Here is a 27,996-nt window from a genome sequence, read left to right as displayed (position 1 = left end):
AGCCGCCCGTGCTGTATCAACCGGGAGTGGTATATTCTTTATCTCGCATAATTTGTTTTCTGTCATTATTATAATAAGGCTTACATATAATATTAAAACCGCCAGATTTTCGTTGGGGTGAGTGACAAAGATAATCGATTTGATTGATAAGTTCTTATGGAAATTTTTCACTTATAAGACACATGAGCGAGAAGACGTACAGATAAGTTAATCGTCACGTATTTTATTTTTTGCAACGAATCTCTTGTGAATTTCGATAGATTCTTTTTATCAAATGTGAATGAAAAGAAGAACAGTTTGTAACCGATAGTGAGTAAAATTACAGTAGTCAACAATGATCACATACACACACACACACATACACACACGTAGGGATCAATAAAAACGTTAACTGCATATGCACTGCTTAATTACGGTTTCTCCTTTTGTCCAAGCGCGTTGCTTGTTACGAGTTAGTTAATTAGTTGGCTGAGCGTTAGCAAAAAAGTGCAAGACAGTTCAAGTTGTAATAATTGCAATTTATATCTGTTAGTTTTTTGTAATAAACTAAACAATAATAATAGATATTAATTATTTATACTTTGACCATGTATATAATTCATACAATTTAAAAGCAGGACAAAAAAACCTTTTTAATTCTAAAATTGAATAAATAAGATAACAATTTTTTTATCATTTAAGTCCATATTCTTAAAATTTTTTATCTTTGTAAAATCACTTTTTTATGATTGTTCAATGTACAAATAATAATTATTTCTCCAAAGTTGTGCTTGATCAATTTACTTATTCGAAAATTTTGACGCCTTAAAGATTTAATTTTTACTTTTTTATTTAAACAATTTCAAGCACTTTTCGATTTTTCTGTAATACTTTACTGTGATTGTTGAACTGTGACTGTTTTTGTTAAATGGCATAACATAGCATATTTTTGAAAACGATGATGTAAAATAGTCGAAATTTATACAAAATTTAAATATTTGAAAGAATATGTAACACGGTCTCTCTAGGCAATTTTGCAAATTGCGTATGTTAGAACTCCGTCAAATAACACGTTTTCAAAAATTTATTCAGCTCCAGAGACTACTAGTTCAAATGATATGATCGAAAAACGTCCGAGTCTGCATGATAATATTTTGATGTTAAAATGCATTTATTCGAGACACAGAGCAAAGTGCCAAACGTACGATTCTGCATTTTCTGAAAATTCTATCCTCCTGAATGATGCATATCTGCCGATAACGAACATTGCAGCTTCCTATAATCGATTTCACGTGCCACGACGAATAATGGTTGACACGATCAGCGATCCGTCCTATCCGTCTTCCTATGTAAATGATTCGGTACAAGGGACGGAGATCGTAAGCCATGCAGCCGTTCAATTTCCATCGTATGTGTGCACGCCTACGAACGATCCGAGTTAAATGACAACGATGAAAACAACAGCATAATTAAAATTCATCGATTTATAGATCGCTCGACTACATAAATTGGACGGTGTTAAAATAACTCGAAGAATTATGGCGACTGAAATATATATAATAATGCTTTAAAAAACTTTTTTGTCATGTTCTCAAGACAACTATTCGCAAATTAAATTAAATTATTATGCGACAAAATAGATTTATTAGCTTGAAACTGCATTATTTCGGGTATTTATCTTTTACATCTCTATGGGATTACCTATCTAGATATATAGCCTTTCAATCCTAGCTACGCAAGGATATCAGCATCTTCCAACTAATCTACATTAATGCGCTTAGGAAGGGGAAGTTCTTGCAGTCAAGTTGTGTAACGTAGTCTCATCGGCAAAGTTGCTTTGTTACTCATTCGAGTTGAGAAATGACTAAATTCCTAATTTCGAGAATATGAATTATGTGGATATATATTCGTACGCATCTTAATAATATGATTAATAAAACTTCTCATAATTTTTTTTTAAATCCTTTCTATTTCGTTTTTCGAAAATGTGCATAAAATTGATAATAAACGCGAATAAATTGAGATAGTTTTTATATAGCATTTTTCTTCTTTGGACTCTCCAAAAATGGCTTACACGCTGTGAGCCTCGGGTTCCTGATAATCTCGACGATAAATTCGATGTACTATCAAGGAGACGGGATACGTGCCAGCCTTGCTAAATGTCGGGCATACACCCTGGATACAGACGAATGAGGCGCTTTCTGGATACGGAACCGATTCTGCTCCGTCTTGCTTTAAATGGCAAAGGATTGACCCGGATCAACCTTTTAAAGTTATACCCTGATAAACCACGCTCGAACAAAAGGTCGACTGAGAAACCGTTCCGGTGATTCGATTGCACGTGAACGAGAGGTGTCCGCAAGATTTCTTACTCCTTACACTCGCTTTCCCTACTTTCTTTCTTTCAACTCCTACTGCATACGTCTTCATCGCAGTGCAACCCATTGTTCTTTCGCCTGCTCGCTAGATTTTCATGCCTGATCAATGTAGTTCGCTTTTAAATGTGCTCCGCGCGGAGCACATCGATCAGGCATTTCAGTTTGCACACGGATATCGACAGATTACGTCGACACATATTTCTTAAAATATACACTGCAAGAGAGTCGTTAATTTTGTATAAATGGGGCGTGATTTCTTTCAAATATCAATAAATGCGCTAAATGTAATATAAAACAAGTAATGCCATGCATTTTTATAAACTTTTTATAAACTTTATAAATTTCTTTTTATTTTTATATCAGTTATTTTCCTATCTATTAACGTTTTTTTATATTTCTTTTATTCCAGAAAAGTTGTGCAAAATATAAAATTACACGTGATTCTCAATAAATGCAGACGTATAAAAGATATTTAAATACAAGATTGAAACATTGAAACTAATATCTTTCCGATTCGATGCGTATAATGTTAACTTCGACCATTATGGGAAACTATACCTACAAACTAGGAACCGTTAATATCGGGGATCATGTCTTTAGCGCAGCGACTTACGACTCTCTAGTGGATTACCTATAATATGATTCGCCGATAAGTTCATTAATCCAACTAGCTTCTGTACCCAGGAAGAACACGGTTTTAATTAAAAACTTAATTCCACGACATTTACCCGAGGCGTAATCACACTGAATACGCGTGTATACTGTGTATTTGAGTTAGGCCGATATCCAAATAACGTAGTTATTATCTCGTAATTTTGCCGATAATTTGCCCACATTGTATAAATCGGGCATGCAACAAGCATCTAGCCTCGTCCCAATCAGCTCGTGATTGATGACGATCGCCACTAATCCGCGGGGGATACTCCAATATACTGGCTACTCTAATAAATTGCGCGTATAATCAAATAAATAATCGACATTACGAACGTCGCGACAACGTCGAACTTGACGGTAATTATTATTACTGCGAGAGCATTTAACTCGATGAAGAATATCTCAACATTTTCACCGACTCGTAAATCGATGCTCTGTAGCGAGGCACTATACAATTCTGGCACTGAAATCTCTGCAGCTTTCATAAGGCGGAAGTTTCTCTCTTCACGCTACACAGGGAGCGGAGATTGAATTATTTTTCTTTTCCCGTTACGAAAGGAGAGTCGCTCTCAGAAAGTAAACAATTACGTGAGAAAGTAAACGACTCGCGACTGTGACAATTGTACTAGGTTTATGCGAAGATATTTTGAGAACGTTGACGTCGCACCAACGTTATCAATAGTCAAATAGTTCGTGTAATTCGCCGTTCACCAATAACCGCTTAGCTGACTTTAGCTTTGTTAAACCGACAGCCGCAAGAAATCGTGTTAAAGAGTTCAAGTAGTATCTCGTACGAACTTGGAAAACTCATTTACTTTTTGTTAACACGCTCCTTTTGATGCTTGAATGTGTTTGCGTAAAAGTCGTGTAATAAAAAACGTGTAAAAGACATGTAATAAGCTGCGCTAGCATTACAAAGGGATTCTTTGTGCTAATGCATATAAAGCAGAATCTCGGAGCCGAATTTGAGCGACAAATACTCTGACAAATTTTTCTCTTGCAAAAAAGTTTTGCGATAAAACGAACGGATGATAAATGGCTCTTCCGCCGGGTTACGTCCGGAAATACTCGAATTTATGCGCCCTACTATTATAGATATATAGCAATTAGTTGTCATTTGCGAGACTGGAATAACATACGATCGTAACACATCCCCTTTTGTTCGCGAGCTTCTCGTACCATTTCACTCTCCCGTCATTAACCCTTTCCTCTGCGTTTCGTGTATTACTATCGATCGCAGCATTTGAGCTATTTAGCGTACCTACCAAAAATCGCTTTTTCTTTCTTTTACATTTATTCTCTCTCCCTCACTTTTTCTTTCTTTTGCAACATTAAGCACATCGCTCACGACGATTTATCGAGAGTCAATGCTTACCTTATAGCTACCTTATTAACGTAATTCAAATAATCGTGATTATTTCCGTTGAACGTAAGCAAACATCACCATTCACCGCCGTAAACGCCAGAATTGTACCTCCAGTTTAAAGAACAAGGCTTTAAAATTACAAAACTCGGTACCGCACGTGTAAGTCTCTCGCTTGGTCTCCTGCCGCGTTTCTTTTCCGGTATCGGTAACCTGACGGCTGCAACGTGACATCACGAGCGGCGAGCAAGATCGATCGATCCGGAAACGTGCCGTGCGGGTTGTACTCCCGCGAGATCCGAGTCGAGTCCTCTGCAGACCCTTTGCTACACAGAGAGCCCTCATAGAACTCGAATCTCTTGAAGCGCGTCTCGAGAAAGGCCGATATATAAGTGCGGAGAGACGAATAGAACAATCGTTCTTTTGCCTTTCAAATTCGCACAATGTTTTCCATCGTCAGACCGTAAGAGACTATTAATACGAAGAAAGACCAACTTAGAGAAAACGATATTTTAGTTTTTTTAATCCATTTATTATCCTAACTAAAGTGAAGCTAACGTGGGGAATGTAATCTATATTGTATTCAGAAATACCGGAAATTTTTGCTCATAATCTTCCTTTCATTCCGTCGAGGAAGATTTGATATTACTTCAACAATCGCTAAAATGATCTCATATCTTAATAATGCTTTTGTCTTCACCAATCTCATTGTTAAACTTAGTGACGACACGACATGTTGTATATAATGTTAAGCAAGTGTGTTAGACACAGTTTATACAGAAATATATCGTGACAATTGCGTCGTTAAGATATATATCCTTGAAGCTAATTCAGTGTTAAATATATATAAATAATATTTTAGATTTATATATTATTTATTCACTGCATAACTGAGGATATCATAGAAAAATATCTGTATAGGATGTTTGGGATTGCAAAATATAAAAAAGTATTGAAAAAGTTAAAGGAAGAGAGAATGATTAAAAAATAAGAATCTTAGAATTTTCTTTAACAACTTTTTTCTATTGAGTTGCATAATTGCAAACACAGTTTCCAAAAGTTATATAAATATAAACGTGATTTATCAGAAATATTTATATTGTGTGTATATAATAGAGAAAATGTGCAGCAAACCACTTCGTTCATCAACTGCGGTTTCAACAATAAGTTACGTGATTCGTCGCATCATAAATATTAGTGGGAAACGACTTCCTGGAACGTTATAACGGATTCCGCACTACTTCCAAAGCCGAAAAGCAGTATCGTTACTCCGGAGGAAATCTTTGGAAGTCGCACATGTTGCGACGCCACAGCTATTGGCAATATCTCGCTGTTGTGCGCACGTGAATTATTTTACTGAACCTGGTAAATATTTCATCTGCCGTTTTTGAACGTACCGAACTTTATTTTCTCTACTATGCTATAAAAATATGTAAGAAAAATAAAATAATAATTATGTCATGTACTGAAAGCCGTAATAATGTATAGATTTTCATGTTAAATATTTTAATGCACATTATAATTAGCAGTAAATTTCCCGTAAATGGCGTATAGAAAGTTATTGTTAAGTCTTTTAAATCTTACTTTTGAAAATTTAGCAACATCCGGAACACCCTCGCAAAATACAAGCAGTTATAAAGCAATTGCTGTTAAATGAGTAGCAATTAAAAGAGCGTGCTTTTCGCCGCTCTTGATAGGGGCAAACGTGCGGAGAGATTTTAGCGCGCATTGAAAGCACGCCGGATATCACTCGCACAATAATGGCAAGATTTGCATTGCAAATCCTCTCACCTTGTTATTCGGACACAATAATCCAGCCGCCTACCAGGCCAGATTGGTTGCGCATATCTCAAGATGAAAATCCCGAAGGCGCCCGATCGCCTATATCTTCTTTCCTGGATAGAGATAGCAATTTCTGCTTTACGGCCACAAACTGGCTGCAGGTGAATCCCCGAGAAACTGCAAAAGTTCCGCTGCCTAGCTCTGGTGTTACCACTCTCTTCCCTTCTAACTATCCGATGTATTACCTCGCTGTTTCTTCTTCGCTCCGTATCGCCTCTCTTCCTCTTCTCCCGGTTTTCCTATACTTCCATCTCTCTCCCGCTCTTGACAAACGTTCTACATCTCTGCGGCCAGGAATATGCCAATATTCTGTCGAAGAAATCTAACGAGCTAAACTCCATAACATCAATTCTATTAGATGCGTGAACGCCTTCGAAAACAATATATCCAAAGTTTGTCGAGAGAATTGGCTAGGTTCTCTGCTTCAGTTCGAGAACTTACGCGAACATCACCGCGGCGCTTGTACCTCAAATTGTTGCGACGCGAATGGTAACAGTCATCCCTAAATACTTTTGCATTATTTCGTCAGTTAAAATTAAATTTACGACAGCTATTTGAAATTTTTATGAGACAGGTACGTCGGACTACTTTTACGTAACGTTGCGCTGTTTAAATTTTTGTGTCAAATAAATTATATATTATATTACGACAAAAGATACATTACATTAGTTTCATACAGTGGAATGCTTAGCTTTCTGGGAACACCTAATGCAATTTTACTAATGAACGCGAAATTACAGAATATTACGAGCTTATATTTTACGTTTTTATATTAAACTATGCTTATTACACGTACAAGATTATATGAACAGGCAAATGCGAAATTCGATGCGCGAGATCTACCAGTTGAAAATTTTATTACAGCGATTAAACGCGGTGTTCTGAAAATAATTGCGTAATTATTTTATAACAGAGCTCTCCCTTTCTTCTCTTTTAATGCAAATTTTATGTCCACGTTGAATTCGAACGACACTCAATTTTTTGTGACGTACATATTTTAAATTGGACGCCATAAATTAATTATTAGGTTGTTTTGTTAAACATATATTTGTTGTGCACTTAACGTAATAACGTAATCAATATTACGCCAACGACAAACTTAAGTGAATCTACGATACTGACGATCTGTCTCTTGATGACACCGTACGCAAATGTTATGCTGAAATAAAATTCTCTTCCATCCACTTTATTATCCTATCCATCGTATATCGAGATAAAAAACACGCGATACTTATGGGTAAAATTGTAAGAAAGTTGAGCCGAAAGCGACACATTTTCATTTTTCTTCAGTAAATTTCCCGTGAGAGATAAATGAATTTTTTTCAAAAGACAAAATCGCGCCCCTTTCGCGCGTTTTCCTTTTCGTTTGCTATTGTATATCCCGGCCTTTGAATATGGATTTAGGAAAAGGAGGATGCCTCGCAGGATAATAAAATAATATATTTCTAGGGCGCGCGCGCACACACACATCTAAATTCTCACTTGTTTCGGATGTCATCTCATCGCATTTTTCTTGTGTGTGCGTTGTCCACAGTAACTTCCATTTTCGTTTATTTCCACGCGTTACTCGACGAGAGGTGCACATACACAAACAAAAGCAATATAGAACAATGTACGCACTGCGGCAGCAACGACGAGAAATAACATAATCGATTCAGATTCTGGTAGTCTTTGTTAAATTTTAATTTAATAAGAAAAACGAACGTAATGTTTCCAGTTATTTAATTCTTCTCTTTTTACACGACACAAAAAGCTAAATTATTTGTTAATAACACTGTCGTTATTAATTTCGCAAAATATATTGTACAGATAATCGTAAAACTATAAGAAAATAGGAAACTCTTACATAAAAAAATGGTTTACGTTGTGCAAACGTAAAGTGAAAGAAGTGATAGTGACGCATTCTGCTTAATTTCTTGATTATTTCTTGATTATTGATCAGTCCGGTTTTTCAACGCAATCGTTTTCTAACTTATCTATTTTTTATTTATCTATTAATTTAATACACACATTACTATATAGTTGTACCCTTTATTTTTCAAGAATTTAATTGTGTTTTCATATTCACGGCGTATTTAGATTGTATGGATGCGCGGTATCCCTTCAGCAATGTTTGGATTTCAGAACAAAGGGGAAGAGAAAGATCGGATACCGTGCGAATACATCATAGGCTTTCCAACAATTCCGACTGCATTTCAAAAACCACGGGGGATGCGAAGTCCGACGGGCGATGACAGGATCAGCGTGGGGGTCGAGGTTCTGCCTCGTATTGGCGGCAATCACGATCGTTATCGCCAATTATCCACGGCATCGCGACAGACACCTGCGCGAGCAGCTCGTTAACAGCCACAAAGTCACCAGGAATATCACTCAACTGCAAGGTAACTGCGTTACACAGCGATACAATTCGTAGGTTCCACCTGATACGAATACCATAGTTTTTTCATACATATACCGAAGCAGAACGTAATTAAAATAAAACATTACCGACGAGTTGCTTTGTTTCTCATAGCGTTTTCTACTGGAAAAACTAGTGATAATTTGACTATTGATAAAAATTTATTAAATTAAACAGTAGAACATTGAACACTGGAAATATGTGAACTGATTTTCACATTGGAACAATAAAATTGCACTCAGTGCGCACCAGTGTTGCACTAGTTTTCCCAATAGAAAACGCTGTAACTGTTTTTTCTGCGAATGTAATTATTATGTTTTTATCTGCAAATTTAGTTCTAATAAGGAAAGGAAAAGAAGAATTCAATTGGATTTGTGCCGTGTAAATGCGTTAGAGAATTGAGGCACGTGAATGTCTTAAGCATATTGGCTCACGAATATATTTCAGACTATCGCGCCGAATAATTTCCTGCACGTCGTAACATAATAAACGTCGCGCAGAAATTTGGAATCAAAGAGCAGGAAACTTCGGGTTTAATTACCTACTCTGAAGTTGAACACACTACGTGGCTAAGCCGAGAAACCGAGCCGTAAGAGTGATTCGTTTAATGTTAAAGTTAGTCGGACTTTCATGCACCTCACTTGCACCGAACTTGCGAGGGTGGGAAAGTTTCGATAACATGTAAAATTTTACGACGTGATGCGGTTTGAGGTGATTAGGTTTTTTTTTACACACTTTGAAAGCGTATGTCGAACTATCGTGGTTTCTATCCGAGAGCAAAAGCCGTCGATTGACGAGGAGCTGCAAGAAAAAAAAAGAAGAGAGCATCGTCAACCTATTTCGGATCTTTTTGTTCGTGAACGAGCGTCGAAATTATTCTCCGTTATTTGCTGCGATTGGTAAATCGAATGGCTACATTGTCGATTTCCGATGGACTACAATCTCGTATCCTATATTAGCTTGACCGTGCGGATATTTACTTTCTGTGGATGCTTGCGCTCGGCTTTTCCGCCGAGAGCCAGTAAGAAGATGTACATTCGTCCTACATAGCTTTATAGTAGTTCCCGGATTTCAATGCTGAACCGATTAGACTTTAAAGAGTCGCTCGCTGCAGTCGACCGTTGTGCAGAACGCTCATGCAAGTACAATTTCAGGCTTTCATAGCAGTATGTGAAAAAAATTGTGCACGCCCGAGAGACGAGCACGTCATTTAAGTTTCTTGTTTTTCTTTTTTTTTCGATGCTTACTAAAACGTCAAAAAATTCCGAGCATTAGAATCCTTGCGGCAAGGTACACAAAAGTATGTAAAAGTGCGCACGTATATTTTCCTATCAATTCTTCTATCAATTACTAATTTGTTTATTAAAACAAATATCTATTTCTTTCTCTGTAAAATATACAAACACGTAAATTCTGCTTTGTACGCGGAAAGAACGATTTTGCTGAAGTATCTAAAAATTTAGCTAGATACAGATCTGAAAATAATTTTGTTGGACCATCAAAATAATTATGTAGAACACTCAATGTGATTGCTAAAAAGTCAAAATTTTTTACAGCATTATCATCATACTTCAGCGACCTATTAATAAATATTTTGATGGTGCAACAAAATTATTTCAGATCTGTATCTAGCTAAATTTTTAGATACTTCAGCAAAACCGTTCTTTCCGTGTAATAATTCACATCATATTAATAATAAATTGTTTAGAGTGATATATACAGTTGCCCATTCTCAGATCCTCATGAAAGTTTAACCTTGTCGCGCCGTTACGACCATTTTTCTGAAGTCGCACTAAAGTAATGCAGCGCAATCTTATCAAGCGCCTTGAAAGAATCATCACCACGGTCGCTGTAAATGTAACTTTATAAGAGCGCAAAGAAAAAAATTGTTCTGATGTTTCTATCCTAAAAATACAATCTCCTTCACCTTATGCAGTTCACTTTATGCAGCTTTTATGTCTGTTAAGTTAGCACCCCCCACAAAGAACCGGAGTAACACATATACAGAAATTAAGTGCTCTTTATGTGCTAATTATGTGCTCTATTCACGATTTTTGTGCTCAAGCGGTTTCGCAGAAAATCGCAATTGAAAGTGCTGACTTAACGTAAGCTAGCACCCCCACTCATTAAAATTACATATAAAATAGAAAACTCAATATGCTAGAATTATGTGCTTTTTATGTGCTTTCAAATGCCTCAAACAAAATTAGTCTACCTGTAATAGTTTAAAAGATATAGGGGAGACCGGGGCTAGTTGTCACACTTTTCAAATACTGATTTAAAAAAAAATGTTAGCAATATTTTATAATATCGTATACTACTTTATAATGTAACTACATCCTTTAGGTGTAAGAAAAAAAATGTTAGACTTGTATATATTTATACACAAAAAAGTTATTTAATTCTAAGCAAAGCCGTGCAAATGTGACAACTTACCCCATACCCAGGATTGGTTGTCACATGACTCTGGATGGATTGTCATGTATCTTTTATGTAGAGGAAACATACGACAAATAGTTCCTGTTTTAATATCTTATTAAAGTTAATGCCAGTTTTTGGTAAATTTTACTTAATAATATATTGCAGCATAAATTAAACGAAAAATTAATAATTTTCATAAACTTTGTAATATAATTCTCATAAACTTAGAGTAAATAAAAGAATAATCATTCTCATAAACTTTGAATCCCATCTCATTTGAGACAACTTACCCTGAACGGTCATTTTGAACAAAGAAGATTATATTTATAAACTATGTTGCAATGACTGTTAACTAAATACATGAAAAATTATCTAAAACTATAATATTTCTTATGACCAAAAAGAAATTACGACTAGTAATTCTAAAAACCAACGGAACAATAAAAATAAAGGCAAGAAAAATTTACTCACGACCTCCAATTTTTAAAAAGTGCTCGTAAATATCACATGCGATGTTTTTGAAACGAGCTATTTCGTACACCCGACTAACACGATAGGAGCAACCTACATTATAAAAAAAAAATATTCCACTTAATCTATCAAGTGAGATATAAGCTTTGTGACAACTTACCCGTATGACTTCTAGCCCCGGTCTCCCCTACGCAAAAAAAGATCTATATACTACTGATATAAGAGTAAAGTATCAGTTAAAATACAGAAAGCAAAATAATTCTTGTCTTAAAATGTTTCTCGATTAATGTGTTCTCGAAATATGCACAATGAGATTTCCGTGGTCATCCCCTTCGGCCGACCCGAACGTGAGCACCCCATAGGTACAAGAGTAAAGTACTGGTTAAAATACAGATAGCGAATTGATTTTAGTCTTAAAATGTTCCTCAATTTATGTGCTCCCGAAATATGCACAATTTATTAAAATGTATAATTTTAATTCTTTTATTAATATAATTATGCTATACATATTAAAAGTTAATTAATCTTTTTCTTAGTAACTACTGACATTTCCATAAGATTAAATATCATTTTTAACGATTTATAAATAATTATTAGTGTACAAAATAACGTTACAAATATGGCAATTGATAAAATTGCTATAACATCCATTTCGTATTTTTTATACCAAGGTTCATGAGCGATACTGCTACGAAGATGAGAAGCACCTTTATGACGAATGACGAATTCAATCCACCAAATTACATGCTCCAAAGGATCATAAGGTTTATCTTCATTTAGTGCTTTAACTTCAAGCATTCTTTCTTTATATCTAGAGAAAAGTAATAATTTTATATAAAAAGATCATGAAAAAAAGTAATATATCTTATATGAAAGAAAATGCATTACTTTACAATTGCATTTGGATTATAATTATATAAGAATTTTGTATGTGTAAGATATAATGTTGTGTAGAAAATTAGACATTTCTCTAAGATAATTAGATTTCTACGAAAATAATTAATGACATAACACAAGAGAATGCTTATGTAAAAAAATGATTACCTTTTATCGGTCAATATATCTATTATGGATCCGTTCAAATTTTCTCTTGATATATCCATAATATTTAAACGTTTTGCAACTCCTAAAGATACCATTTTATTAACTTGAGTATACTGATCAACTAGCATTGGTAATCCTAAAAGTGGTACTGTATAATAAACGGCTTCTAATGTACTTTGAAGTCCACCTTGATATATGAATAATTTAATGTTTGGATGAGCTGCAAAATGAAAAACGGAGCGAAATGGCTAATGAAGAGATACGTATAAACATATATTTTTATATGATTTTTTATTTTTTTTCAGATTAATATATTAATCTGATTAAATTATGGCACTATATATTTACCGAGAATGCTCTCTTGAGGAACCCATTTAGCGGTATAGATATTGTCAGGTTTATTTGACAATTCGCTGTCATATTTCCATACAACTTTGTATGGTAAACTTGCAAATACATCTCGAAATGCGTTTCGTATATGCTCTGGAAACGTTGATGTTATGGCATTTGTGCCTAGACTCATATAAATAAATCCATTCGGTGCATCTGCTATAAATTCTTTCAAGTCCTGAAACGAAATAATTATTCGATTTTTATACTATATTTGAGAAGAAAAAATATATTGTACATATGGAAATTGATTTTAAATATAAAGCAAATAAAATGTATAATTTTTTAAACAATGAATTTTTAAGAATATACATAGTTTGAAACGTTTGAAAGCAATGATTACCTTCGGTAAAGCCGCGGGTTTTTTTGAAACATGAAAATTTCCAAGTACTAAAATATTAGGCATTGTCGGTCTAACAAACGAGAGAGCTTCTTGTTGACTGTGGAAAACAAGACTCATGTTTCTTTCTATATCTCTTATGTGTGGTATATTTTTTCCGAGATATTTTTCTGCTATCGCTTGCTGTTTAGGGTAATAATAATTTATTGAGTAATATATGTGATACCACTGACGAATAAAATTCTTTATTCTCCGCCACAATGACAGATTTAAACCGGTATCATCTCCTATTTCCCAATTCGAAGTATGTGATGACAGAACAGGTGCACCGAGTTGATAATAAAGTGTATTACGCAATCCGAATGATGACACACCTGTAAATAAATATAGAATAAGTTCTGTAAACGTGATTAATTTAAACAAGAGTTGAGTTTAGAAAAGTGTGTAAATAATATCATTATAAACATATACGCACATGTCAAGATACATGAAAAATAATCAGGCTAATTTTCACGTTCATATTTTATATAACTTTTATGTTTCTTTGGATTATATAATAATGATGTAAAGAGAATAAAAAATATCTTGACATTAAACCAGGTGAATAATGACATTATATTTTTTAACTAATTTTATGGACATAAAACTTATTTAAATAAAATATAAATAAGTAAAGTAAATAAGTTAAATAATATGGGGTTTAAGTGTACGAAGGTACAGGATATTAAAAATTTTTAAGTTGAAATAATTTATGGCTTCCTTCAATGTTTTCGCTAATATAAAATAAATTTTAAATGAAACATTTGTAAAATAATTTCATATATATCATTATTCTTACCTATGAGAGGTGCATTAAATCTATGCGCCAAAGTATAGAAGCTAGGTATTTTTACAGTTTCTACAATTACTAAGTCGAATTTTTCATCACTATCCGGTGCATACATCTTATGTACTTTTGGATGCTTAAAAATGTTTTCTGCTACATCTCCACACGCAGGCCATATTTCTGTGCGTGATGTACTTAACCACTCAGTCCCCGCTATAAGGTCTTTGGCGAAATTGAATTTCAATATCTGGTAGTTAGATTGGAAGTTGATTTCTGTCAAATTGGTAAAACTAGGATCATTGAGCGGATCTGTTGTTATAAGAACGACTTCGTGTCCTCTTTGGCTCAAAGCGATCCATAATGGTCGATAACAAATTTGATGACTGTAGGATGGTATTGGAACAATCGCCAAGATCCTTGCAGTTTTTACTGGTGCCGCGATGTATAAAAAGCTTATCCAAAATATCGTTTCAACAATCGGCTTCATTTTACTGTTAATAATAAGCAGACTATAGTAAACTTAATTATCATCGATGATAATTCAATAAAATATTCGTTCTTATTTGTATAATTGTTCTATTTTTTTATTCGTATAAAGTTCACATATTTCTTTATTAATAATAAATAATGATTTGTACACACGAAATATTTATTGCAATTAAATTTTGAGCAATATTGCAATGCGCTTATTTTCAAAAGTGCATATTTGATATCTATAGCAAATAATCCATTCCGCAAATAGGTTTTTTTTTGCTGCACTAGACTGCACTAAAACTTCTCTTCTTGCTTTTGCCAAATATCAAACATATACCTATTTCACTGTAAGTACAGAGTTCACTTAAGTACAGAGCAGTGTATGTACACTAGTTTAGCTAAAAAGCAGATCTTATTTGTTTTCCCAAAATAGATGAAATAATTAATTATTAGTACGAAGTTGTTTCTTACCTATCAAGTACGTATAATCAATTACGTATCAAGTACGTATCAAAAGTACGTAACAACTTCAGAGATCTTCATTCACACTTTATGACGTGCAACTGCGCGCAAAAATATATTTGAATTGTACAAATATACTCATCTGATTACTAGAATGAGGTTTTAAGTAAATCATGCACTACTTAAAAGACTTAGGCCTGTATTTATAATCGTTATTTACATCTCAAGAGCGTATCAGGTGAGATACTCAAAATTGCGTTTTATATCTTGAAACGCAGACAGTTCAATAGTTATGTTTAGATTAGAGATTAACTGAGACTGTATTTATAATTATATTATGTTAATATTAATAAACTCAATCTTTTTTCAAGTTATCTATAAACCATACTTAAGTGATACACAGTTTTCTCCGACTCAATATTTAATTGATATATTTTTTTCTAAAAAAATGACTATTAAACTGTCAAAAATAAATTTTAGATCACATCTCAAAACAATCTACAGCTAAGTTTCTCTCACTTGAACTACGATTACAAAAATAATGTATCAAATATCTCAAATTGATTCTCAATCAAGATTCATCTATTAAAACATATCACGACTCAAAACTCACTTCAGGTGAGTTTTCAACAGAAACACGACTTTAAATACGGGCCTTATCGAAACTTGCATTTACATTTAGAATACATATTCAAAATGTATTATTAATAATTAATAAATCTAAATATATTAGCAATAATGATAGTTGACATATTTAATTATAAATATTCAATATAATGTTATCTATATAATCTACAGCTTATTAGTAGTCTCGCTGGATATCTAATTATACATACTGCTGTTCAAATATGATTTTACGTATATAAAAAAAAATGTTCATGTGGTATTGAATTCTATATTATGACAATTAAGAAAGAGCATATTTTGGGAGCACATAAATTGAGGAACATTTTAAGACTAAAACCAATTCACTATCTGTACTTTAACTGATACTTTACTCTTGTACGTATGGGGTGCTCACATTCGGGTCGACCGGATGAGCACGGAAATCTCATTGTGCATATTTCGAGAACACATTAATCGAGAAACATTTTAAGACGAGAATTATTTCGCTTTCTGTATTTTAACTGATACTTTACTCTTATATCAGTAGTATATAGATCTTTTTTGCGTATATCTTTTAAACTATTACAGATAGACTAATTTTGTTTGAGGCATTTGAAAGCACATAAAAAGCACATAATTCTAGCATATTGAGTTTTCTATTTTATATGTAATTTTAATAAGTGGGGATGCTAGCTTACGTTAAGCCAGCACCCCCACTTTCAATTGCGATTTCCCCCGAAACCGCTCGAGCACAAAAATCGTGAATAGAGCACATAATTAGCACATAAAGAGCACTTAATTTCTGCATATGTGTTATTCCGGTTTTTTGTGGGGGGGGGGTGCTAAACTTAACAGACATGCAGCTTTTACTGTTCGCCATACATTTTACACGTTTATTTTTCAATATATATTTATATCCTGCTATCTCGTGTGTGATACTGATGCTCCTGTCAAGACGAGAAAGTCGCGACGAGTATAAGCCCGGAGTTCACCCGATGAAATATTCAATTCAAAACTCGTTTGGTGACTTGTCATTCGACTGTAGCACATGGCTTTGCACGCGTGAATGTTGGCTGCACACACACATACACACATACAGACTGTCTCATGCTATTTACAAAGTTTGTCGTTGCCAATCCACGCCATACATTTTACGACTTCGACATAACACCGTACTGAGAATCGTAAATGAAATCTTCCCATTCTTTCTCGCTGGAATCCCCTTATACCTACGGGCTAAACAATGACTTCTTTTTTTGAAAATTACGATCGCGACAGATCTTTCAAAATAGAGCAATTTCCCAAATTTTTTATACGGTCTTATAATTCGACTAGATCTAATATTTACTCAATATAGATTCCTGATCGCATTGACATAACAATTGGTTTACAGTAACGCTGACGAGAATCTCTGTGTAGTATTTGATATATCAAAGGAAACAACGAGACACCAGGTACAGACGGTTATTGTGTACAGAACTTCTGGTTTGTAATGAAGCGTACAGATACGAGACACGTGGATGCGTAGCAGGAAGCGAATCTGACCATGCACGTTTGACCTATTTGTCACACCGCGGAATTACAGATCTCTCTCATAGTTCCATTATGCATGCATTTGTTATTAGGCTCAATCAAAGTGGAAATAGACATAGCAAGCATAGTGTTATAAAAAACATATAAAAAATTCGAAGAAAATGACGATGTAAATTAATAAATAAAAATAAGTCACCGTTATCACCGTCAATTTGATAATTAAAAATTAAGATATTATGATTAAAAAATTCGACAAGATTTTTGCAAGAGACAAAGCAATGTACTTTTTGAGCCTTATTAGGATATAATTAAATTACGCAGAAATTAAACTCTTCCTTCCGTTCCTGAAGCGCATTTGTACATTGAAACTCTTCCTCCAGTGTGGAAGTAGCAATCCAATTACAGCAGCTAATTTTAATAGTGTAAGTTATACGAGAGAGGTGAAATTGCATAAATACTTGGATGTGCAACGTCAAGGTACCGCAATGATAGGGGAGGGAACGGGGAGAGGACCGCGCACAGAATTACGGACACGTTGGGTTTAATATCGTTCGAGGGTTACCTTGCGGATTACATACAAAGTTTCGTCGTTGCAGGCAAGCATGTCATCTTGCTAGATTTGCTACCTGTCCGCGAGTATCCTTTGTCGAGGGATAAAACTCGCGAAGGGGATAACTTGTCATCTTAATAAACTTTTGACCCTGCGATATTGGTTTTCGCTTGATTGATAGGTCATATCCTTCCATTACTTATGAGAGTAATTACAACTTTCGCGACGGTGTCCTTTGTGACCTATAATTTAGGAACAACGTTGCTGCACCGCCAAGTTTCTCAACGTCGTGCCTTACCGCGCGCAGCCGGCGTATAATTTAAGAAAGAAATTTTTGAAAGGATTTTATAAAATAATTCCGTGTATAAATCAATACATTAAGGTTAAATATTATTACGTGCAGTAAATAGCATAAAATGTACTATAAACTCAAACATTGTTTAAATTATATGGTTTAAAAACTTGAGCTCAAAACAGTTGTACGCGCATTTTCTTTCTGCACGAAAAGTCATCGTACAACTTTTCGCAGTCGAACGCTGGGTCCAACTTATACGCATTCCTCCGACCCGTAATTGGATTCACGTCGGGCACAAAGTACGAGAAACTCGCAAACGTCGTCTCATTTCGACGGTGGGTTCGCGGGAGCATCAACAGAACTGGTACTGGCCGATGAAAAATGAGCGACAAGACGAATGGTAGCATCTTCGGCGATGGTAACATTCTTGCCATAAGGCGATGTAGGGAAACAAATGGTCTTTTGGATGTATATTTATTACGTCGCGCACGACCTCGATTGTGGAGTGCAGTCGAAACCGCGCATCTCGGATTCACACGAGCGGTGCCGCGCCGCAAGGTAAACGCGGGAGAAAAGGGATGAGACAAAGGGGATCATCCCGGGGATCATAGACTTCTCCTCAAACGAATGTAGCGTGATGCGCGCGGCGTTTTTCGTAAAAAGCCTTGTAAAATTTTCTACAGAAAATAGATGAAAAATGTGAGAACGATTAGGTGCATTTATACTCGTTACTTACATTAGTTAAAATTGTATCTTTTTCTCGTGATCTCTATTTATTGAGCGATTCGATGAATAGTATCGTGAGAGTGAGAAATTTCTACAGAATGCAAATAACGTTGTGTAAAAGTTTGCACAGGCACAATGAATTAGTAATTCTGACGACAAATATTTTCAGAGATCCTATTATCTGGGGTTATGACTCGCATACACCAGCGAATATTATTCGAGCCGATGGAACCCGGAGGTCGTTTGGGGACCTGATTTTCCCCGGACAACTGCAGAATTTATATTCGGTCACTTTAAGCGGCACGTTCGTTCCGCGTCCCAATTAAGACAGTACTCGTCGCAATTAATGACTGCGAGACTGCGAGCTATCGTCTGAAACAGAGGGTTTGCGACACTCAATTAAGATTGCACATAGATCGATAATAAAACACTTTTGCAAATACTTCAGTCCCGGTGTGTCTCGTAAAAGAAAAAGAGAGCAGATTCTCCGTTTGTGGGTTCAGCTGCTTCCCATTAACGTTAATGAAAGAAGTGTATACAGTGATTTCGAACTTTTTCCATTATGTCAGATTCCGGATGTCTAATGGGCACACTCTTAATTAAAGTTGTTTTACTTGATTGCAGATTTCGTGATCGCGAAGATCCATTTATTGTTTCATCGTCAAGAGTGTGTTTCGGATTATTAAGAACAATCTTCGTAGGCGTATTAATACTGCCATGGCGCGTAATATGGTTTTCCTGCCTACGGGAACATCGATCGTAACACAAAAGCGCATTGTGATGCACCGCAATATCACCGTATCTGCCGAACGCCCTTCGGAAGCCTGTAATGCTTTTTTAATGCCGTATTCGATGTGACCTGGATCCGGCCTCTGGTATATTGGATTATTTTACAATTTTTCAGGTCAATTTTTCTTTATTTAGGTATACGTAAAAAACGCGGGTATACGGTGTCCCCACGCGTATTATCGGAATTCGTACAACGCAAGACTTCCTTTCCTCAGCAAATTAAATTAATGCATTGCCGGATATAAAGACTGCGACTTGTAAAGTATTCCGACTGCGGATAACATTAAATTTTATGGCAATCGTTAAGGAAATCTCTCGCTCTTGTTTCTTTGCGCCTGAATTTACGGAGCTTCCCCTCTTATTCTCTCGCCTATGTATTTTTTGCGTTTATATTTCGTCGCGAATGATTAATACCACGCACCGAATGGAGCTGCGGAAATCGTCGTTTGCGCTTAAACTGAGAAAAAAGGGTTTTATCCAACGCAGCTGTCGATACGCGTTTACGAACTGGATTATACGCGGAGCGTGTAACGCACAGCAGTCGCTTTAGTGGCACTAAAATCTCGGTGCCGGCTTACACACATTGCATTCGAGCGGCAAGGCACAATCTGCGCTCTTGTAGGGATCGCAGAAATGCCCGGTTAGCTTCCGCGAAGCGCCAGAGCACAATTAAAAACGAAGACCCGTTATTCTCAATTGAGAATAACGCGGCGGGTAAGTGTTCCCACCGCAGGGAACATAAATCACGCGCAAATTCTTTCACGCGCCGCGTTTCGCAATCTTTTTGTTCGCATACGTGGCACAACTTAATCTGAATTTTGAATAATCGTCAAAATGTATTTCAAAAACACATATTTTTGGGAAAAATAAAGTATCTTCTTGTGTTTCAGTATCGGATAAAAATTTTATTTATCTTAAAATAGTGAAAAATATATAACTATTACAAATAAATGAATACCTAATCGAACGTTAACTACGAATAAATAAATAATCAAATATTTGCAACGTATGTGGACATCGTATATAATCGGGGCAAAATACCAAAAAGAAGATAAAAAACGAAATTCAACGAATGTAAAATATTATTAACTACGAATAAACAAATAATCAAATATTTGTAATGTAACAGTATTATTTCAGTATCGGATGTCGACAACATCGTATGTATACAAATTAATCAAGAAAAAATAAAGAAGATAAAAACAAGATTTAACGAATGTAAAATATCGCAATTGCTGCAAAAGACATTTAATTCTCTGCTCCAAACTGCGCTGTCCTGATTGGCCGACAATAAATTGATAGAGCTATCTAAACTTTTCAAAAATGTGCGTGCTTCATATTCGTTTGATCTGCCCGACCATCAATTTGTCTGCTATATTTCAATCAATAAATTGAATTTACCAAAAATTGTAGTCACAAACTTGTAAAGATACATAATTGAATTTTATTTGTGCTACCAGTGATATCAATTCAGATTACGTAGTTTTAATAATTTGTGCAGTATATTGATAAGAGATGTGTAAATTGTGCACAAATTAATAAAGATGCATTAAGTTAGTTTCAGCGAACTGTGTACATTCAATCAATAGATAAACGGATTAACATTTTCTGCTCTTCAATCATTAGTAATGTATTAACAATAGCAACAACAATATAGCGATAAACATCAATCAAATTGCAGTGTACACTCATTTAATTAAATACAATGTTGTTGATTTGACACGCGACAAACTGCACCGTTCCGAGAATTAATAAATGAAGACGAATGATTTGTGATATTTCAGAATGAATCGAGCATTCTTTGAGCTCCGATCCTTTAACTTTTTCATTTGATTAAGGTGCGATCTATGAAATCTGAAAGGGACAAAGGTAGTCATTGTGTCGCAGACATTTAGTCCTCTCTCTCGTTAACCCCGAGCGCTCCCGCATAATCGAATCAATAACGGATGGATAATTTTCTTCGCCGACCGGAACAGATCAGATCAGTCATGAAATGGTCGGCATTCCGGTTCTAAAGATGCATAGCGATGAAAAATCATTTATCGCAGTCGCACCGACAATAGGATATTTGACAATATCTTAAAAAATCGAATATACACACGCAACACACATTCCTTACAGAAATTTAATACTGTAAGTAATTATTTGGCTAGTGATTAATTACTTATTTTGAGTATTAAAAGCACTGTTTTTAATGCTTTTAATATTTAAAATAAGTAATTAATCACTAACCAAATAATCACTTACAGCATTAAATTTCTGTAAGGAATATGTATAATAATTTTCTATGGACATTTCGAATAAATATTATTTTCTTTATAAATATATTACAAATCAATACAAAACTTATATATAATTTTATTATATAGGGATACTGAAAATATAGGAAATAATTATATGGAATATGTAAATTAAGGGAGAAATGGAGCACATAGAAATGAATCTGATTGTTTGGCTGACCTAGATTAATTCAAAAGGTCTTTTGTCGTGCAGTCTGCCAGAAATTCAGTACTTATCCCCCGTCTTTTTTTTCAAGATCTTGAGTTCGCGATGTTGTCATCATCTCTTGACAATGTATTACCATTCTGTATCTCCTTTGAACTTTTATATTTCATCCTTTCTCAACTGCTGTAAAGATTATTCCGAAATTGCACGAAGTAAGGAGAAATAGGTTTTCAATTTCCGCGATCTCGCAAAGGGTGTGTATACGACGGCAAAAGAATCTGCTTTTGTGTCTAAAAGAGAACGAAAGATGAACTTTTCGCTGCAGTGTAAAATTGTACAACCGTATCCCTCTACGTAACCTCGCAGTATTGGATATCCGATTTTTTCGATAGCCACGAAGAAAATCAGGGATTGACCTCGGTGGACTTCCGGATCGTAAGAAAGCGCCGTTACACGCTCATCGAGAACATATCGGTCGTTCACGGATCCGAAAGATTCTCTCGCAAATGCCTTTTTCAGGATTACGAGAGAGAGAGAAACTGAAGAGTTATGGCAGTTTTACCGTTTTAATAGGGTTTTACCTTCTGCTCATGGAAATTTTCGAAGATATCACAAATTTCGTAGCTAATGTTAACTCACGGTCTCGTAATTAAGAGGCTTAACAAAAGGGTGACAAAAATATTTTTAATAAAAGAAAAATGAAATTAATATTATATCTTTATCAATTATATTAATCGTATTTTTGCCGTATATATTCTCTCTGAATATTCTATTCTTTATAGTATTTGGATATAATTGATATTTCGTGTCGCTTTTAAATAATGCAAGAATTTCAAATTTATACCGGGCTATAGAACAATATCTAAAGTGCAATAAAGAAATGATGTCAGAATAAAAAGTATGGCAGGTACCTTCTCCCCACAACTTTCCAACATTGTATCGTTTGTTGCGGTAAAGCCACCTGCTCACCATTATAGCATAATTGTACCTTTTGTGTTTCAAGTATCCGTAAAATTTCTGAGTGCTTCGTAAGCTCGAGCGAAACCTTCGCGCGCGGTTACGAAACGTGCGAAATAAAGGGTCAAAAGGTTACGCGACTGCAATTTTATTTCGCGCCTCTATTCTTTCGCGCTTGTTTAGTTTTCTCATAAAAAATGGAATTTCCCATGATGATAATTAAATATTATTTGTCTTATCCCACGTTGTTGATAAAATTTAAAAAATGTAGGATAAAGGGGAAAAAGCGTCTTTACTCCCTAGTTTAAAATCATGTACAGATTTTAAACTTGATATAATCGAATAAGATATACTCAAATCTAGGTATTTGGATACACGCGCAAATCTGAAAGCACTTCGATATGTAATGTTTTTCATTCTGAGTGAATAGAAATCCAGATGGTGAAGACATAAAACGATCAGCAAAGTGAACAATTTATTCCAACTTATATGACATACTCGAGTTTTTCGTGCTTTTCAACAAGAATTTCACATTTTTACGAGAATCCCATTCTAGCTGCGCCATTCAAACTGAATGCCGGCGGCTCACGTGAAAATCTTGCCAAGATTGTCTCTTGAAGAACACAGTTCAAGGCTTTATCCTACGCTTCTTACAATGCTAACGATACAACCTTTCGCCATTTAAAGGCTGATCGATACGTTAGAGTACTAACACGATAAAAACGTTGCAACGCAAATATCGAAATACAAATCGTTATTACGTCATTGATACTAAAAACAAATATTTTAATAATTTAGAAGCAAGAGAATAATTTAATAATTCATCTGTGACGATATGTTTCAGAAATAATCGCCAATCTGCCTCCCCTGCGAGTCCCGCGTTTAAGGCATCACCGTGTCACGGATTGGGATCCGTATTTCGAAAATGCAGATGGTCAGGGTATCAACGGCTCGCAAAATGTGGCATTGCACTTAGGTGCAACAGCCTATCTTGACTGTCGCGTCGCTATGCTCTCTGGCAAAAAGGTGTGTGTTATGTTAAATTATTCACGATCGAGTCGACACTATTGCGAGTGACTAGAATAACAACGTAATATCTAAGTAATTGAAATCTATTTTTTACTATTCTACTATCAGAAAATAATTATAAAATAGTCTAAGTCTAGAATAATTAATCAGAATAGCAGAATAACGGTCAGTAATAATTATTTTACCACTTTATTACTTATATTTACTATTTAACAATCTTATCCAATCGTACTCGTATCGTAACTGCTTACTTACTGCATTTCGCGCTACATGATCTGATACTAACACGATGGATAAATATTTTCGCGGACTCCAGGTAATGTGGTTACGACGGAATACCGATTGGGCGTCCCTCTTAACTCTCGGCAACACTACCCACATATCGGACTCAAGATACAGCGTGAGCTTTCAGTATCCAAACAATTGGAGATTGGCCATCTCCGGTATACAGAGGGAAGATCACGGAGTGTACGTTTGCCAAGTGAATACGCATCCGCCGAGAATGCTGGTCACGAACGTTACCGTTCTTGGTAATGCCATGTTTTTACAAGGGAATAAAAGAAGCCGTCGACAAAACTGCAGATATGTACATAGATACAGAAATGGTTTACTCGATACGAGCATGTTATATCGATAATGAGAAAAATGTAATAACAGCGCAGTCGTTATAACTCTTGAATTGCGTAAACGTGAAAGAAGATAACAGTATATTTTGCCAATATCATAAAACCTTTTATTGATAATATTTCTTTTGTATAATTGGCCTTACTTTGCTCTCCTATCTAATCACTACTGTGTTTCGCCATTTTTTCTTTATATAAAAAAAATCCGCTCATCGGTCGATCATCCGTATTTTACATCAAACCGCAGTTCGCGCCGAAAAACGGAAGCGCTCGAGATTGTTTGCTATGTGTACGCTCGTGAAATATCTAGCACAGTACATCTACGTAACGAAATATAAACAGTTACGCGCGGCAGTGCGGTATGCATTAACCCGCGGGTATAAACATCGGAAATGTGGTACGATTTGGCGAATATTACTCAACGAAACGTGACGAGAAATTAAAGTTTCGGTATAAATAATGCCAGAAATATAAATTTTTAACACTACGGTGGGAGAGAGATTGCCTTTTAAGATAAATTATACATGAATTTTCTCAGTCATATTCTCATCTAGTATTTTATTTGCTTCTGTAATATATACACGTGTCGCGTTTTATTTCTGTCTATATTTTAAAGAGAAAGAAAGAGAGAGAGGGAGAAAGGGTGATAAAAAGCATGAGAAAATAAATCATATAGAATTCTATCGATTTGTAGGATACTTACACTTTTTACGCGTAACTCTGACCTGAAATCTACGTGTGCCCTCCGGATATTTTTGAGTGATATATTACGGAGCATCGGTATAACACGGTGACATCGGTAGCCGCGAGATACATGCATTGTTTTCCATTTCAGGATACACCAAATCCTACGTATACGTTACGAATTGCTGGCTGTCGCGGCGCACCTAAACGGAACAGTCGCGAATTTAAATTCCTCCCTCGTAAAGATTCAATTACCGTGAGAATATCTTACGCCATCCCGCCTGGAAACAAGCCAGCCGCAGTTGTATCACGTAGTGCGACTCTTTGCAATAGCAACGATGCAACTTTATTTCATCTCTCTTCCCTCGCGCATCTCGACAAATAGATTTACATGTGCCAATATCTCTGCGTGTCACTCGCGGGTGCCTTCCAGCGATATATAGCTGTCTCTTTACTCTGGTTCAATTACGAGATATAAATATTAATTACATAACTCTGCAAACTGCAAGAAATAAAACGCAAACATGAAAGAAAGCAAGGCTCTCTTTTCGCAAATTTTCAGGATGAGATTTACGATATATATATTTGATATTATCAAATATAAATTTCATACGACCATAACGTTTTATATATATTTGGTTATTAAATTACACGTGTTCTCCATAAGCTATGCGTACGTAATCGAAAAAACGAAAATGCGTAAACAGCGAAATATAGAAAAGTTCATCGATCACAGATATTATTCAGTAGTATGTTTGTGCCTTTACAGCGCCGGATATTAGAATCATCGACGAAGCCAGACATGAGTTACGGGACCGATATTACAAGACCGGAAGCGGAATCGAGCTAGCGTGCGTCGTCCGGCCGTCCTGCCCCGATTCGAGGGTGCCGTATCCCGTGTGGCGAAAAAATGGCGAGACGTTGCCGGATCACGTCAACGTTTATCACATTAATGGGTGAGCATATATCGTGAGGTAGCGATGGATCGAAGTGGAGCTCGTCCGGAGACGGATGTACGACCAAGTCTAGATTTACACGCGCGCGCGCACGTGTGCGCGCACTACAGACATTGTCTACTCGCAAATACACGTAGATCGTTCTCTCATCCTCTCGTAACGTCGACGGTATTACCTTCTAAACCCGGAGGGCGTACGTGTTGACGAGCGATAGCACGCTTTGTGCGACTCAAACCGCCGCGATTGATCTACCTCGAGATTCGCTACGGCACGCATTCAAAATTTATCTCTCTTTCAGTGTAGACAGAACTGGAGCAATCTTCCCGCGAATTTTATCATTCTCGCAGAGAGCGACAGACACGCGGAGCTCAAGTTCGGTTGAATTAGTATTCAAAGGCTACTTTTTGTGCCCGCATTACATGTACGTTTATGTGGCATTTGTATTATCATGCAATTCTTTATTCAATGTCCGTAAGTCGGTTGCGCTCGGTATCTCGTAGAATATTTATGCATCGTCACATTTCCGACGCACATAAATATACGTATAGCTATACAATGTATCTGACCACACTGCAAATCCAAGTGTGTTATTTTTACACGCATAAACATATAAAAATGACACATTAGACACATTAAACTCTTTTTAGATGTTTCTTTATGTGTTAAATTACGTCGCTTAACACGTTTAATCGTATTAAATGAAAAGTTAATACGTTCAATCGTGTTAAATGACGTGATTTAAAACGGCAAGAAATGTATAAGAAAAGCTTCAGCTAAAATAACTTGGATTTGCAGTGCATCTCCAAAGAGATTACGTACTCTTAATATATATTTTTTAATTTTTTATCGTTAAAATTCAGCAGACAATGCTATAGTGTTATAGATATCATGAAAACATTGCGCGTATATGTATACGTCGAGTAAATAGCATCCAATTTTTCAGGTCAAACGAAGATCTGGTGACGAGGCTCTACATCGAACGAGCGAAAAAGACTGACAGCGGGGAATATACGTGCTCAGTAAGCCAATTCAGCACGACCGCGGTGCATATTCACGTCCTAAATGGTAAATTAAATAAAGAGTCACCAAACATACGGGATTAGCGAACACAAATATCGTTATATTCTCGATGTCATCGAGTATTCTTATTTTCCTTAAATAGACGTTTCCAAAAGACATCTAATGTACATGAAAAATTTATAATTTCCAAGACAAGTACATACGTCTAGAATTCTAGATAGTTTATTTTTTATATTGAAAAAAAAATTTAAGATAAATAAGTTAAATATGATTAATATAACTTCAACGAAACATTTCTGTTAAGTAGACATAATAATATATTAGATGTAAGTCGGATATCGTATTATTTGCCTATTTTGGATTGCAGGTGAAAAACAAGCTGCTGTCCATCACGATCAGTGGAATGCGGCACGTACCAATTGTTACACAGCTTTTACTGAGTTCTGCGTTGTGTTTGCCAGTTTACTTCTTTACATGTGGCAAAATTATTCTCTGTGAAACTCCATTACTAATGTTAAGTTTGCATCGCATCAAATAACACGTACTTCGACGTACACGTACTTCTGTATATATTTCTGTATATTACTTCGAGCTCAACAAAATACGTGCTTTTGATTAATACGATAGTACTGTTATGAATGCGAATCCGTTGAATAAATCTGTGTCAGTATTATAAGATCAGTATTATAAGATTATAAACGAAGAATAGATATTGATATTAAAATAAATATTGTATTTCTA

General features: G+C 35.5%; 2 protein-coding genes across 11 annotated transcripts in view; one reads left to right on the top strand and one right to left on the bottom strand.

Annotated features, from left to right (window-relative positions):
• Positions 1 to 27,996, top strand: LOC139772858 (zwei Ig domain protein zig-8). 6 transcript variants are annotated; one of them, XM_071706847.1, is made up of 8 exons: positions 12 to 29; positions 5,491 to 5,739; positions 8,341 to 8,597; positions 23,788 to 23,969; positions 24,289 to 24,502; positions 26,049 to 26,235; positions 27,179 to 27,300; positions 27,623 to 27,996. In XM_071706847.1, the coding sequence occupies exons 3-8, from the start codon at positions 8,447 to 8,449 to the stop codon at positions 27,751 to 27,753; spliced, it is 987 nt and encodes a 328-aa protein (XP_071562948.1). In that variant the 5' UTR covers positions 12 to 29; positions 5,491 to 5,739; positions 8,341 to 8,446; the 3' UTR covers positions 27,754 to 27,996. The 6 variants fall into 6 exon arrangements, with proteins under 6 accessions (XP_071562956.1, XP_071562977.1, XP_071562948.1 ...); XM_071706832.1 differs by having other exon boundaries at positions 22 to 117; XM_071706840.1 differs by lacking the exon at positions 12 to 29 and adding an exon at positions 124 to 309.
• Positions 11,976 to 27,996, bottom strand: part of LOC139772809 (UDP-glucosyltransferase 2-like) — a 43,516-nt gene continuing 27,495 nt past the window's right edge. The window contains exons 1-8 of one of the 5 annotated variants that reach the window (XM_071706747.1): positions 15,562 to 15,580; positions 15,052 to 15,143; positions 14,749 to 14,925; positions 14,119 to 14,597; positions 13,284 to 13,654; positions 12,899 to 13,118; positions 12,551 to 12,770; positions 11,976 to 12,317 (exon numbers count right to left, since the gene is read on the bottom strand). In XM_071706747.1, the coding sequence (XP_071562848.1) occupies positions 12,023 to 12,317; positions 12,551 to 12,770; positions 12,899 to 13,118; positions 13,284 to 13,654; positions 14,119 to 14,593 (1,581 nt within the window). In that variant the 5' untranslated portion in view covers positions 14,594 to 14,597; positions 14,749 to 14,925; positions 15,052 to 15,143; positions 15,562 to 15,580 and the 3' untranslated portion in view covers positions 11,976 to 12,022. Of the gene's footprint in view, positions 12,318 to 12,550; positions 12,771 to 12,898; positions 13,119 to 13,283; positions 13,655 to 14,118; positions 14,598 to 14,744; positions 14,926 to 15,051; positions 15,658 to 27,996 lie in introns of those variants that run through there. The other 4 variants (XM_071706738.1, XM_071706736.1, XM_071706757.1 and 1 more) reach the window with 4 other exon arrangements.

Source organism: Temnothorax nylanderi, unplaced genomic scaffold (genome assembly GCF_030848795.1).
Source record: "Temnothorax nylanderi isolate EJ_2023f unplaced genomic scaffold, tnyl_v1.0 TNYL_tig0004_pilon, whole genome shotgun sequence".
In the NCBI taxonomy this organism is placed as follows: Eukaryota; Metazoa; Arthropoda; class Insecta; order Hymenoptera; family Formicidae; genus Temnothorax; species Temnothorax nylanderi.
The sequence above is the reverse complement of the archived record's forward strand: the minus strand, read 5'-3'. Positions and strand labels throughout refer to the sequence as shown.

Excerpts from the sequence above, each read along its gene's own strand:
- LOC139772858 (XM_071706855.1), top strand. The coding sequence starts at position 8,447 with ATGACAGGATCAGCGTGGGGGTCGAGGTTCTGCCTCGTATTGGCGGCA. Across the intron at positions 23,970-24,288 it reads CTATGCTCTCTGGCAAAAAG|GTAATGTGGTTACGACGGAA; the intron begins GTGTGTGTTATG and ends CGCGGACTCCAG. Across the intron at positions 27,301-27,622 it reads GCATATTCACGTCCTAAATG|GTGAAAAACAAGCTGCTGTC; the intron begins GTAAATTAAATA and ends TTTGGATTGCAG.